Source organism: Oryza brachyantha, chromosome 5 (genome assembly GCF_000231095.2).
Source record: "Oryza brachyantha chromosome 5, ObraRS2, whole genome shotgun sequence".
NCBI lineage: Eukaryota > Viridiplantae > Streptophyta > Magnoliopsida > Poales > Poaceae > Oryza > Oryza brachyantha.
Genome location: NC_023167.2, coordinates 19,603,979 through 19,616,936, shown reverse-complemented (window position 1 = coordinate 19,616,936; position 12,958 = coordinate 19,603,979). Strand labels below are relative to the sequence as shown.

General features: G+C 45.3%; 3 protein-coding genes across 3 annotated transcripts; all 3 read right to left on the bottom strand.

Annotated features, from left to right (window-relative positions):
• Positions 1–2,250: 2,250 nt before the first annotated feature.
• Positions 2,251–3,721, bottom strand: LOC102715857 (serine carboxypeptidase-like 50). Its single transcript, XM_006654783.3, has one exon. The coding sequence runs from the start codon at positions 3,613–3,615 to the stop codon at positions 2,305–2,307; it is 1,311 nt and encodes a 436-aa protein (XP_006654846.2). The 5' UTR covers positions 3,616–3,721; the 3' UTR covers positions 2,251–2,304.
• Positions 3,722–5,304: 1,583 nt separating this feature from the next.
• LOC102721651 (serine carboxypeptidase-like 50) lies at positions 5,305–6,992 on the bottom strand. The gene has a single exon (XM_040524188.1). The coding sequence runs from the start codon at positions 6,809–6,811 to the stop codon at positions 5,465–5,467; it is 1,347 nt and encodes a 448-aa protein (XP_040380122.1). The 5' UTR covers positions 6,812–6,992; the 3' UTR covers positions 5,305–5,464.
• Positions 6,993–7,080: 88 nt separating this feature from the next.
• LOC102715583 (mitogen-activated protein kinase 9) lies at positions 7,081–12,819 on the bottom strand. Its single transcript, XM_006654782.3, has 10 exons — positions 12,601–12,819; positions 11,436–11,844; positions 10,351–10,478; positions 10,205–10,264; positions 9,435–9,584; positions 9,179–9,334; positions 8,827–9,038; positions 8,604–8,702; positions 7,896–8,068; positions 7,081–7,822 (listed from the first exon to the last, which is right to left on the bottom strand). The coding sequence occupies exons 1-10, from the start codon at positions 12,622–12,624 to the stop codon at positions 7,380–7,382; spliced, it is 1,854 nt and encodes a 617-aa protein (XP_006654845.1). The 5' UTR covers positions 12,625–12,819; the 3' UTR covers positions 7,081–7,379.
• Between the last annotated feature and the right edge of the window lie 139 nt (positions 12,820–12,958).

The following is a 12,958-nucleotide window of genomic DNA, read 5'->3' as shown; positions in this document are numbered from 1 at the left end:
TTGCTTTTGTATATTTCTATGAAACTTATAATTTTTTTAAAAAAATTGACATAGTTTTGAAACTCCGTCAATTTTTTTTTAAATTACAAGTTTTTAAACATGTCATTTGAATTAATAATATATTGCTTTTGTATATTTCTAAGATTTAGAACAGAGGGTAACAACACAAATGACTAAAGAAAGATCAAAATGATATTCTCGTGCAGGGGTAAAATAGTCCTTTAATATGTCATTTAACACCGTTAGTCCTTCCATCCAAAAGAGGGGCAACTGGCTCATTCAATTTTAAAAAGTAAGGGTAAAAAAAATCCTAAAAAGAAGAAACAAAATCAGTATTAGAACCTGAAATAGGGGCAGAAACAAAATGACCCCTTTTTTTTTGGTTGGTCTACACAGTCACAATGGATGCCACTGGTGGTGATGAAGGTAAGATTGTTAATTGAGGGTAAGATAGTGACTATATAAACACCATGTATCTTTTTTGGAGGACATGGATACCGGTTACCTACGCAAAAAGACATAACTGACTATAAATCTATTAGATCTGAGATAGACTAATTAAAACCTAGATAATATGTTGCCTTATATGCTAATTAAGGTAGGCTACAATGTCTTAATCAAATAATATCATATATATAAAGATGAGTAAACTGATGCTCTATTTAGCTAAGTTATCTAACTTTCAATCCCATAGATCGATATATAAGAGAAGGGAGAGACCCTCAAGATCAGGATATTCAACAATCCCCGATACAATCTATAAGAGGAGGCAGAAGACCACTATATTCATCAATCCCAATAATTCCTAATACACTTATCTCACGTTAAGAACATGAACGTGGATATATCCCTGTTCACATAACTATCAGACTTTAGGTCTTGTATGTCACCCCCAGTATTTACAGAAACGACGCTTTTGAAAGCTGGAGATGAGGAATCTGGCTGTTGTTGATGTGAATTCTGATGTTACCTTATAATAATGATAGTGTTAATCTGGTTGAGTGGCTGGGCCGCATTGGACGATGGAGCTAAAAACCGGGGAGGGGATAAAGACGGACAGCCATGGTCCATGCATGGGATAGGCAGCTAGCGTTGGCACTTTGCAGCAAGATCCTCCTCAAGACTCCAGTAGCCGGTAACCTGAGTGCACGTGCCGATGAGAAGATTGGTAAACCGGCCTTGTTTGGATCCATTCAGGCCCATCTAGGTGTGGGCCAGAATTTCATTTTGGTGGGTAAAAGAAGAGAAACGATATTAATAGGGGTGTTATCTCGGTGATGAAAAATATTATCGGATTTTTATAACTATTTAATGGTATAAATGATAAAATTAGCTAATATAAAGCTAAAAATCTACTCTAGAAAGAACTTGTAAATATAAATTATTGCAAAAAATAAAATCATACGTGTAAAAAGCCAAGAAAAAATTGAGAATATAATCGGTATAAAAAAACACAGCTCACGTGGACAGGAAAATGGTATTTCAAATATCTTAGTTTTCTGAAGATTTACTTTTGCTATTACATTGTCGTTATCGAAGGCTAAAGCTGAAATGGTGTTGTTGTGTCCCAAAGTCACAACCTAAAAGATGAACAGACGACTAAAAATAGCTTCTCTCGTATGAAGTGAGTCCAAATATACAAATGCTCAAATAAACCGGTCGTGTATTACTTGGTTAATTTGCTTTTTACACAGTAGGAACGGGGTTTTTTATAGCCCTAAGGCTCCCTCCGGAAATTACATGAGTCCCCTTTAATCTATGTAAAAGAGTACAAAGGTATTACAATAATCTAAACAACATCTTAGGGCCACACTATAAGCTGTCGTCAGTGCTTAAGTGCCGATCCATGGGCATGATGGAGGGAATATTTCGTAGAAACATAGTCGATAAGTTCAGCTTTGTACTTCTAGAACTTCTCCAAGTGCCCGATTTTCTCCTGCACAGTATGCTCATTTAGCATAAACGAATTAATATGCTCAAGTACCATAAACAACGCAATATGCTCATGGAGTACGAATACCACAACATGTTACTGAAGTAACATAGCTCTGTACCAACAGGTGCAATTACAATTACATAGTGGTCCTTTTGGAGATAATATAACCCAAAGGTCCCAAATGCGACCAGGGCAGTTTTTCTCACGATGAATTCGATTTCAACCACGGCAGAAGAAACAATTTAAATATATATAAATCAAAATTATTTCATTTTCCCGGAAATTATATTCCTCGGTGTGCTTCGATCGTTTCTAAAATAAGAATAAAGTCGAGACAACGAGCGATGAGGCGCCCGCCGCGGCCGTCGTCAAGCCGCGCGCCTCATGCCGCCGCCGAACAGCCCCGCCTGCAGCACCCAGTCCTCGATCATCTCCTGCGCCGCGCGCCCGTTGTCCGCCGGCACGAGGTGCCCGGCGCCGTACACGACGACGTGGGAGAGCGGGCCTGACCGCTGCACGTAGCCGGCGAGCTCCCCGCCGACGCGCCACACGGCGCGGCCGGCGTCGAGGAAGCCGCGCAGGCCGTCCCACTCCAGCTCCCGCATCCACGCCTCCGTGGACACCACGCCGTCCCGGAGGTCGCGGATGCCCTGGTACAGCAGCACCCGCGCCCTCCCGGCCCCGCGCAGCAGCGCCTCCACCTCCGGCTTCACGCTCCTCATCACGTCCTCGTGCATCGCCGCGCCCACCGCGCCGCTGCACTCCTCCCACCCCACGTCGCCGCGCGCGCCCAGCGCCGCCTTCACCTCCGCCCGGTTCAGGAACTCCCCCACGGGGCCCGTCTCGTAGGGGCGCTGCTTCGCCGCGTCGAACAGCGTCGCAAGCCCCGTCGCGTTCTCCAGCCACGATAGCACGAGCCCCCTCGCGTCGGCGGCCTCGCGCCACCTCGCCGCGTTCGTCAGCTCCACCGCTCTCGCCTGCAGCGCCTCCAGCTCCCGCTTCTGCCTGGCGTTGACCAGCCCCATGAAGTAGGCGGTGTCGGCGTGCGTGGCCACCTGCGCCACCGGGTGCGTCAGCCCGTTGCCGATGGCCACGCCGCGGAGGTTGACCCGCAGCTGCTCCGGCAGCGTGGGGTTCACGGCCAGGATGTACGACCCAGCCGCCGGGACATACTTGCCGGCATAGCTCTCGCCGGTGAGGAAGAAGGGGCGGGAGCGGAAGCCCGGCTGGAGCGCGAAGAACGACTGGAGCGCGGCGAAGAGGTGCGCGGCGACGACGGACTGGTTGGTGGGGATGGCGGCGGGGGACGGCACGGCGCTGAAGCCGGTGCCGAGCGGGTTGTCGATGAAGAGAAGGCCGAAGCGGCGGTTCCAAGAGAAGGGGTTGGGCGAGAGGGAGACGGAGTCGGGGTTGACGAAGTAGGGGCCGAGCTCGAAGAAGTTGCCCGTGAGGCCGGAGCAGCCGGGGCCGCCCTGGAGCCAGAGGAGGAGCGGCGTGGAGGGCGGCGGCGTGAGCGGGTGCGTGGCCTCGTAGTAGGCGAAGAAGAGCGAGGCGTTGGCTGGCGGGATGGGGAGGTAGCCGGACTTGGTCGGCAGCGCCTCGTCGGGGAACACCACCGGCGCTGCAGCTGAGAGTTGGACGACGAGAAGCACGACGGCGAGCAGAATCGGCGGAGCCATTGCCGGTGGCTGTGAGTGTGTGTCGAGTGGTCGACTGCCTCGTGGCGGTAATAATCACAGAGAGGACAAGCTGTCTGTGTCTCACTTGTCAGTGTGCTCCTGTCTTTGTGTATCACCTAATGCTTTGTCCAACTTAAAATAAAATTATTTATGTCATTATCATCTATTCGGAAATAAAGATATTAATTTCTTTATCTACGTACCCTCTCTCCGTTTCATAATAAAGATATTTAAATTTTTCTTTAACAATTGACCATTAGTCTTATTTAAAAAATTATGAAAATATTATTTATTTTGTTTGTGACTTACTTTATTATCAAAAGAAATTTAAGTATAATTTATTATTTTTTATTTATATTAAGTTTTTAATAAAATAAATGATTAAACGGGCAAGAAAAAAAGTCAAACCTTACGAAACGGAGGTACTATCATTTCAACTGATCATAATTATTTTGTAGTTAAATTTTCACCTGTTTTCTTTACTTCATTAATCGTAACCTACTAACCTTTGTTCAATCATTTTTACCCGCTTTATTAATCCATATACTCGGTTCTAGAAACGGTTACACAGAAGGAATAATGTACTAACTTTTGGGCATGTGATACGTCACGGTTCTGGTTATAACGGTGACTACAACGAGAAAATGACATGTGAACGTCTGATAGTCACGATGAGAGATTTTTTTTTCACGTTATCTCAATAAGTATGAATACTATTAATTTATTTTAAAATATTATTATGTAATATATCACTACATAAACATTCATATCCAAATTTAACCTACGGGAAAAAAATCAAATTAAGCTCCTATGACTATATTCGGAGTTACTTTATATTTTAATTTATAGAAGTAAAATTTTTAATTTTTTAGCCATTCTAAAATCTTGGTAACGTATGAGTTAACGACGGATATGTCCCATAGAATTTTACTGGTTTGAGCCACTGAAGTCATAAATCGAATAGAACAAAAGCCTCAGCTGCTCTCTCGTTGACATTGAGTGCTCTCGTCAATTCTTACCATCCAAAGCTGCCGCCTGCCGGTCGATATTTTTCTCGAGTGGGGATGGTTATCTTCGGCACTCCGCTGTTTAAAAGCGGTGTAGTCCCTTCTCTTTACGTAAAAACCATCTAAATTCATCAGAAACAAAAAGATAAATTGTTGTTTAAAAAAAATGTTTTTATTTCCTATGAACATGCGCAGCCTATTATATTCTATAAGTCTGTTACAATAAACGAATATATTACTAGTATATAATATATTACTTCTATAAATATGTCAAATGCTACGGGACTTTGATATCTTAAAATAGCTATCCCAAAAACATACAATCCTGAAAATTCAAAAATCTCATGATAAAAGAACACTATGTACGAGAGAGGGTGATATAAAAAATATTATTATTTATTAACGTATGTAAAATACACTTTTGATCAATTTTTATGATACATATTATATGTTATATTTGAGATAAAAATTATGTAAGTTGGATCATGTAAATAAAAATCATGGATACGTTCTGCTGCCCACCATTTTGCTCTAGCTTATACTTATAAGCCATAATTTAAATTTTTAATATTAAATTTCAAGCTGATTTTAATGTGACTTATTTTCTAGCCTTTGCTTTTAGATCAATAATAAAAACATGTATATGAAATATTTATTCATAAATAATTTTTCGTTGGTAAATATGACGGTAAGCTTTAAAAAAACCAAACAATCTTCCCCGTAGAGTCCAGCCCTGTTGATCCAAAATTATACTTGAGTATATCATATTCATAGGTGTTGAAATGATCTATACAGGCTACAATACTGTATACATGGCCGTGGCAGGCATGACAACGGGAGCATCAATGGTTCCCGCCACCGGAGGCGAACAACCCGTCGCCGAACACCCAGTCCTCGATCATCTCCCGCGACGCGAGCCCCTGCGCGAACGGCACGAAGTGGCCAGCCCCATACACGGCGACGTCGGCGAGCGCGCCGTGGCTCTGGACGGCCCCGGCGAGCGACGAGCCGCGGCCGCCGTCCCGGGTCCGCCACACGGCGCGGCCGGCGCCGTGGAACGCGGCGAGGCCGTCCCACTCCAGCTCCCGCAGCCACGCCGCCGTGCACACCGGCCCGTTCCTGACGTCGCGGACGCCGCCGTACAGCAGCACGCGCGTCCCACGCTGCAGCAGCGCCTCCACCGCCGGCTTCACGCTCTTCATCACGTCCTCCCGCTGCGCCGTCCCCACCGCCGCGCTGCACATCTTCCACTCCACGTCGCCCCGCGCTCCCAGCGCCGCCTTCACCTCGTCGCCGTTCAGCAGCGGCACCAGGGCCGCCGCCACCTCTAGCATCGACCGCTTCTCCTCGACGTCGAACAGGGACGCCACCCCGGAGGCGTTCTCCATCCACCCGAGGAGCCCCTCCCGCGCCAGGTACGCCTCGCTCCACCTCTCCGCCTTCACCAGCTCCACCGCCTTCGCCTGCATCGCCTCCGCCTCGCGCTTCTGCTTCCCGTTGATCAGCCCCATGAAGTAGGCGATGTCCGCGTGCGCCGTCACCTGCGCCACCGGGTGCGTCATCCCGTTGCCGATCGCCACGCCGCGGAGGTTGATCCTCCTCTCCGGCTCCGGCGACCTCCGGTTCGTGGCTAGTATCAGCGACCCGGCGGCCGGGATGGTCTTGCCGGCGTAGCTCTCGCCGGTGAGGTACAGCGGGCGGGCACGGAAGCTGGGTTCTAGCGCAAAGAAGGACTGGAGCGCGGCGAGGACGTGCTCGGCGACGACGGACTGGTTGGTGGGGATGGCGGCGGGGGAAGGCGCGACGCTGAAGCCGGTGCCGAGCGGGCTGTCAATGAAGACAAGGCCAAACCGGCGATTCCACGCGAAGGGGTTAGGCGACAGCGAGCCGCCGCCGGAGCCGTTCGAGCCGCCGGCGAATAGGTAAGGGCCGATCTGAAGGAAATTGCTGAGGAGGCCGGAGCAGCCGGGGCCGCCCTCCAGCCAGACGAGAAGCGGCGTGGCGGCCGGCGGGGTCACCGGCTCGGTGGCCTCGTAGAAGGCGAAGTAGAGCGAAGCATTCGCCGACGGGATGGGGAGGTAGCCGGACTTGGCCGGGACGGCTCCTCTGGGCAACACCGCCGCGGCAGCCGAGGCCGAGAGCGAAACGGCGGCGAGGACGAGGAAGACGAGGGACAAAGGAGGTGCCATGTTGGCAGGGCAGATGGTGTGTGTGCTTGGGAAAATGGCGCGCACCGGAGAGGCTTAAATAGCTTGGCAATTGGCGCGCTTTTAATTAAAAAATTTGAGTACGTCAAGTAATACTCTGGAAGCGTACCTGAACAGACGTTTCAAACGCTTAGACTGCAAGCATTATCATCGACGACTAATCAACAGGTCGTTTCAAAGCATCAAGGCCAGATGTCTTTACCTGTAAGGAGTAACTAGTATTATCAGCAAAGTGGAAGACGAAACTTCTGTTCTGATGACCTGTGTGATGTATTTTTGTAATTTAGCAAGAAAGTTTCCATGTAGAGTACATTTCTCTGTTGACTGTTGCACAGCAAAGAAGAGCAACAATTCTACCATGCCAAACAGCATATGGAAGAGGCCAGAAGACTAGGACTGAATCACCTCGATCAGTTGCTCTCATCATCATCCATCTAATCATCTTCCAGGTAAATTTCTTCCGTTTATTTTAATGGTGGCTAGTGGATAAACAGAAGCCGCTCCAGCAAAGGAAATCCAATATATGCCAATCAAATAGGTTGTTAGTCAACTAATACATCCTTGAGGCGCTGACGGGTAAAGCACCAACCTTTCTGTTAGTACCAACGCCTGCCGACGCCGCGGCGGCAACAATGCCGTTCAGAGATCTTGTGTATATGTCAGTCTGTGTTACCATTCTATCTAGCGAACCATTCGTTGATCCTGCTGAGTGTTTGAAGGGGGAAGCTCTCATGTCCACAGCAACATCAGCCGTCACTTTGGTGTTCCAATAAGCATAGGCCTGCGTCTGTGAATGCGTTTTGTAAGCATCCATGGTCTGTGATTGGTCAACGCTGTGCATCCTTGCAGGCATTTGATGATAATCATTTGCTTGTGAGGTTTGCTGCTGGGGAGGATAACCTGAACTCATCGCAGGTCCCCTTGCACCATAAGGATCATTGGTGCTTCCTGTCTCATAAGGTAGTACTGAACCAGCAGGTCTCCCTGGTGCCACTGGTAGATAGGAAAATATATTAGAAATATAAACAGAACATGTAGATTTTAACAGATGAAACACACAAAGCACCTGGTTTTGCTCCTTGTGGCCTTGGAGCCTGAGAAGTAGCGGGAGCATTTCCAGGAAATCCTCCCATGACCCTGGGATTTTTACTAGGTTCATCTGATACAGGCCTACTCTTCAATGAGGCCGCAAGAGGTTGTTCCTTGGCAGGAATTGGAGTAGAGTGAACAGTGGTAGACCTTTTAAAAAAAATGTAGCTGTAGATTAGCAATAGACTCAAGTTTGCCCTGAATCAAATGGTAAATCATCATATGATAGAAGGCCAGACAAAGTGAAGAATACATAAATATAGCTACAGGGTATAATACTCTGAATGCATACTAACCAACTCACATTCTCATGTCAGAATATCTAGACTGCAAGATTCTGACATCATGGGAACCTAGCATACAATAGTCTAGATTTCTTTTCTCCGTTGCATTAACTAGCAAGTTGAACGGACAAGTTGACCACCTAAATCATTTAAGTGCGCCCAACTCTACAGCATTGACAGAACCACATATTCATAGAAACATTCCCAGTATTATCCTTGGTACAAGGCCAATACACCATGCACAAGAATTTTGACACTCCAGGAATAACACAATTATTTTCTTTGAACTCGTGTCACCCTAGCCCCAGATACTTCAGTCCAAGGTTTATATAGCCCAGAACTAATATGGTAGGAAAATAAAATAAACATTAGAACAAGACCGGAATTTGATGCCATATTACCTAGGAAGGGATGCATGTTTTCTATCCATTGGAATTGCAGAACCACTTCCATTGCTTTCTTCAAGATGAGAAAACTGCTTCTTAAACTGATCAACCGCACTGTATAAACATGACCACAGGTTATCACTGTCAACGAGACTTCACAAAATGAAAGAAATGTATAATTACATGGTACATGCATATGCAAAGCACCATACGTGTGCAAATACAGAAAAGCTAAAACCTTGGGTAGAGAAAGGTTGCTCTCTCTGTTCCATTTCTGTAGTTCTTCTGCAATTGTGGATGATATTCCAATATCTCCTGGAATATCAGCTCCCTTATATCTTCCTTAGACAATTTTCTCTGCTCAAATTCAAACTCCACTTTTCTGATGGGCTGACATGATGGTTCTCTATCAGCCTTGGAAAGGGCTTTAAAGTATGGATCAGTCAATGCCTGACAAATTACAGGTATCACAAGAAATGTCACAACATACTTCGCATACTAAACTAAAGTTGCGAGCAACATCTTAGGCAAGCAGTAACATAGAAAAGAAAGTGAGATATCACAGTGATAAAATAGCACTGAACAGTTACCTCTTCAGCCGTTGGACGGTCCTTTGGATCAAAGGCCAATAACCGTTGCAAGAGTTTTAGTGCCAAAGGATCTGCATTGGGAAACTTCTGAGAAAATGGAACTGGTTCTTTCTTTCTCATGCTGCTCAAGTACCTTCTTGCTTTCTCATTCCGAACCTGGAAAGGAAGGAAACAATAGGTCATGTGTTGGGATCATTAAAACTTCCTCTGAGGATAACCTACATAAAATGTGTCACCTAACAGTGCACTATCATACCCGGGAAATTGTATCCATGGAAGGTGTTCCTAGAAGATCAGTCATCAAGTCTAACTGATGGACAACATTTTTACCAGGAAACAAAGGTTTCCCTGTCAAGACCTCAGCAAAGATGCACCCGATGCTCCAAATGTCAATAGCTGGTGTATACTGCATTTTTGGGGGAAATAATAACACAAAACACATAAGATGGTGCATATAGCCAAATCCTGGAAATGAATCATGACAAGCATAAAAGCAGCAAAGTATTTCGCTGGGCCAGTGAAGATAAAAATAATGCTTGTATTGTTCTAATGGTATACAGGCTCATCTGAATGTTGCTTTTTACATCAATGCCTAATATAAATTGTTGTAAAAGTTTCTATTCAAGAGTACATTGATTCATATTTGAGCAAAACATAGAACTGACAGAAAATAATAATAAGTCCTTGAGTACAAATACATAACAGAACAAAAAACGATGTACAGAACAAGCTTGAACGGACCTAAATCTCTATAAAAAAAATGGAGCTACAGTATCAACGGAACACAAAGACAAAATGCAAAAAAAGACGTGAATTTTACTTGGAATAATCCTTCCAAAAGAAAGGTACACCATGCAACAGTATTGCGGTAGAGCACCATAAAAAAAACAAAAACACATGATATGTTCATACAGTTATGGTTTTTAACTCATGTATGCCATCATCAACTACAGACTATTGGAACTAAGAAGTGGATGGTAATGTATTTCTGTCAGCACAGATACATGCATGAACTGCAAAGCACACCTTTGAGAAGAAGGATCCACAGAGTTCTGGAGCTCTGTACCATCTTGTTGCTACATAATCCTGCAGAGCATATGTGATATCCGTAAATCATGGTACTTCAACCAAATCAGTTGGAATTAGGTCCTTATTTCGTAGTAGTAACATACCGTCCAGAAGACTGTTGTTGGAGTATCGTTGAATGCAACCCGTGCTAGTCCAAAATCACATATTTTCAGTTTGCAGTTAGAATTTGCTAAAATGTTCTTGGGCTTCAGATCACGGTGATAAACACTAGCTACAGTCATATAATTCAGCGTTAGCACAAATTATGGAGATAGAAAAGTAAAAGTAGATTGTGCAATTAAGTCATAATGTTTTTACACATGGTGTCAATAAGGAAAAACAACAGGATAAGGCAGATACACTGTTGGCAGCGGAGAAGAATTCTCTTGAGCAATCAGATTGCAGTGCCCTTATCAGAGTGGTTACTAGATGAAGTAAAATTAAAGAAGAAAGTGACAAGAGTGTTGAATAACTCATAAAACTTCCATGAACTTACAGTCAGGTCAGGTACTTATACCTTGACTGTTACAGTTAAACATAATTTACTTTCACTGTCACTTACTTTATAATTATCTGTGACCCAAAAGACAACTAGTTTGAAAAAAACAAAAGACTGTAAATAGATATGTTATGAGGACATATTAGAAAAATCTAGAGATAATGACAGGTATGTGCCATAATTGTACTAGCTAGTGCAAAGCAAGGAATCAGAACAGTAAACTCTGTATTTAAAATATAATCTACAGAAAATCATACACAAACCCCGTTGGTTAACTTGGTTTTACATCACCAAGGGGAAAGCTCTCGTTATTAAATTGGTTTGCAACAATTTGATGGTTAATTATTTACACTTGATTGACTGCACTCGAAGCAACCTTTGGTGATTACAAATATTCTCACATTCATTGTAGATTGTCTAGACATGGTCACCATGGTAGCCATAACCACCCCATCACTTCACTTTCTTGGAGAGTTAAACTGAAGCACAAATCCTTGAAGAGAGTGGTTGAAGGGCATGGTCGGTAGGTGACTGCCCTCTATGCAATAATGAATGTGCAATACACAAGAATAACCACAGAATGATGCATTGTAAAATGAGATCAAAGGGGTAACAAACATACATACTATAAATGCACACTATCTAAAGGTGGAATTGGAACTAGAGCTGAAGAAGGTAATGGTTTCCTACCGGTATGAATGTATTTGAGGGCCCGGAGCAATTGATAAAGGAAAAATTGGTAGTGCTCTTTTGTCAAGTCATCGTTAGCCTTTATAACTTGGTGGAGATCGGACTCCATAAGCTCAAAAACAACATAAATGTCTTTGAAATCCTTTCTCGAGGGAGGTAGCATGATGTGCTTAATCTCAACAATGTCCGGATGCCTTAGGAGCCTCAGAAGCTTGATCTCACGGAGAATACGCGCAGCATCCGAGACATGCTCAAAAATACTGTGCACTTTCTTGATCGCCACTCTCTGTCTAGTGTGCAAATCAATGGCAGAGCACACAACCCCATAGCTTCCCTTACCGATGACTTCTTGGATCTTGTACCGGTTTGCATCCCCGTACTCTGTAAAAAACTCAGCCTCCGCAGAGCTCTGAAAATAAAAAGAAATTACACACACTGAATCCATCACTGCAGATCACAATGAACTTCATATGATTAATCTCAAACACAAAAATGGGACCATATCGGTGGGAATCAAAGCATCATTGCAATGCAACAGAAGCGATCATTAAGAATCTTCCACCAGTATGAAATCATGGACCCATCAAAGAACTGTTTCGGTTTTACCACTCAGGATGGGTTTGCTCGTGGGTATTGCCGAAGCCGGAAGCTTGGAAGCCCCACGAGGAGTAAAAGGGAACCACTTTGGCCACCGACACTGACACGGCAAAGCAGCAGCACGCACGCGCCATGCGGCGGTGTTGTGTAGTTGGCCACAAAGGCATATTGCAGCGACACGGCGATGGTCAACTTTGGCATGTGAAGGATGAGCTGTTCGTAACTCACAGTTCGGTGCACGCGGCATTTTTGGCCTTTTCAACCACGGAGATAGCCAGATCGCTCATTGGGGCGATACGAAGAACTCGATGGCTAAATCGATTATAGCTTAATAAAATAAGAAGTAATCGGTCTAAAAAGTAGTAGTTATAGCGATGAGGATTTCAAGCAGGCCTGTCCGTAAATTGGTTGGAACCGAAATCAACAGCGACACTTGAACACCATTGTAGGCAGTGCACAAACTTAACAACACGCACACACAAAGTAAAAAAAACAACATGAACGAGCACTCCAGAGACACGGAGAGCCAGAGAGAACACGCGAGCGACGAAGGGACAAACAAACCCACCTTCTTCCGCTGCTCCTGCTGCATTCCGCTCCCGGGCGGATCTCCCCCTCCACAGTACACCACTCCCACAGCCGCCGCCTCGCAAAACCCACCCAAATCCACACGGCACGAGCCGCGGGGGGACGCTCCGAGTAGTCTACACAAAGTAGCGCCGGCGCCGCCGCCCGATCTCGTCGGCGGCTGAGACGAGAGCGCGGGGCGGCGCAGGAGAGAGAGAGAGAGAGAGGCAACGGGGGGAAAGGCCGAAATCAAAAGGATTAATTTTGCGCGTCGACGAGTGAAACAAAATCTAATAAAGGAAGGGTGGATGGATGCGCTTGTGTGCGCGATTCGGGCCACATGGGTGGGTTCGGTGCGG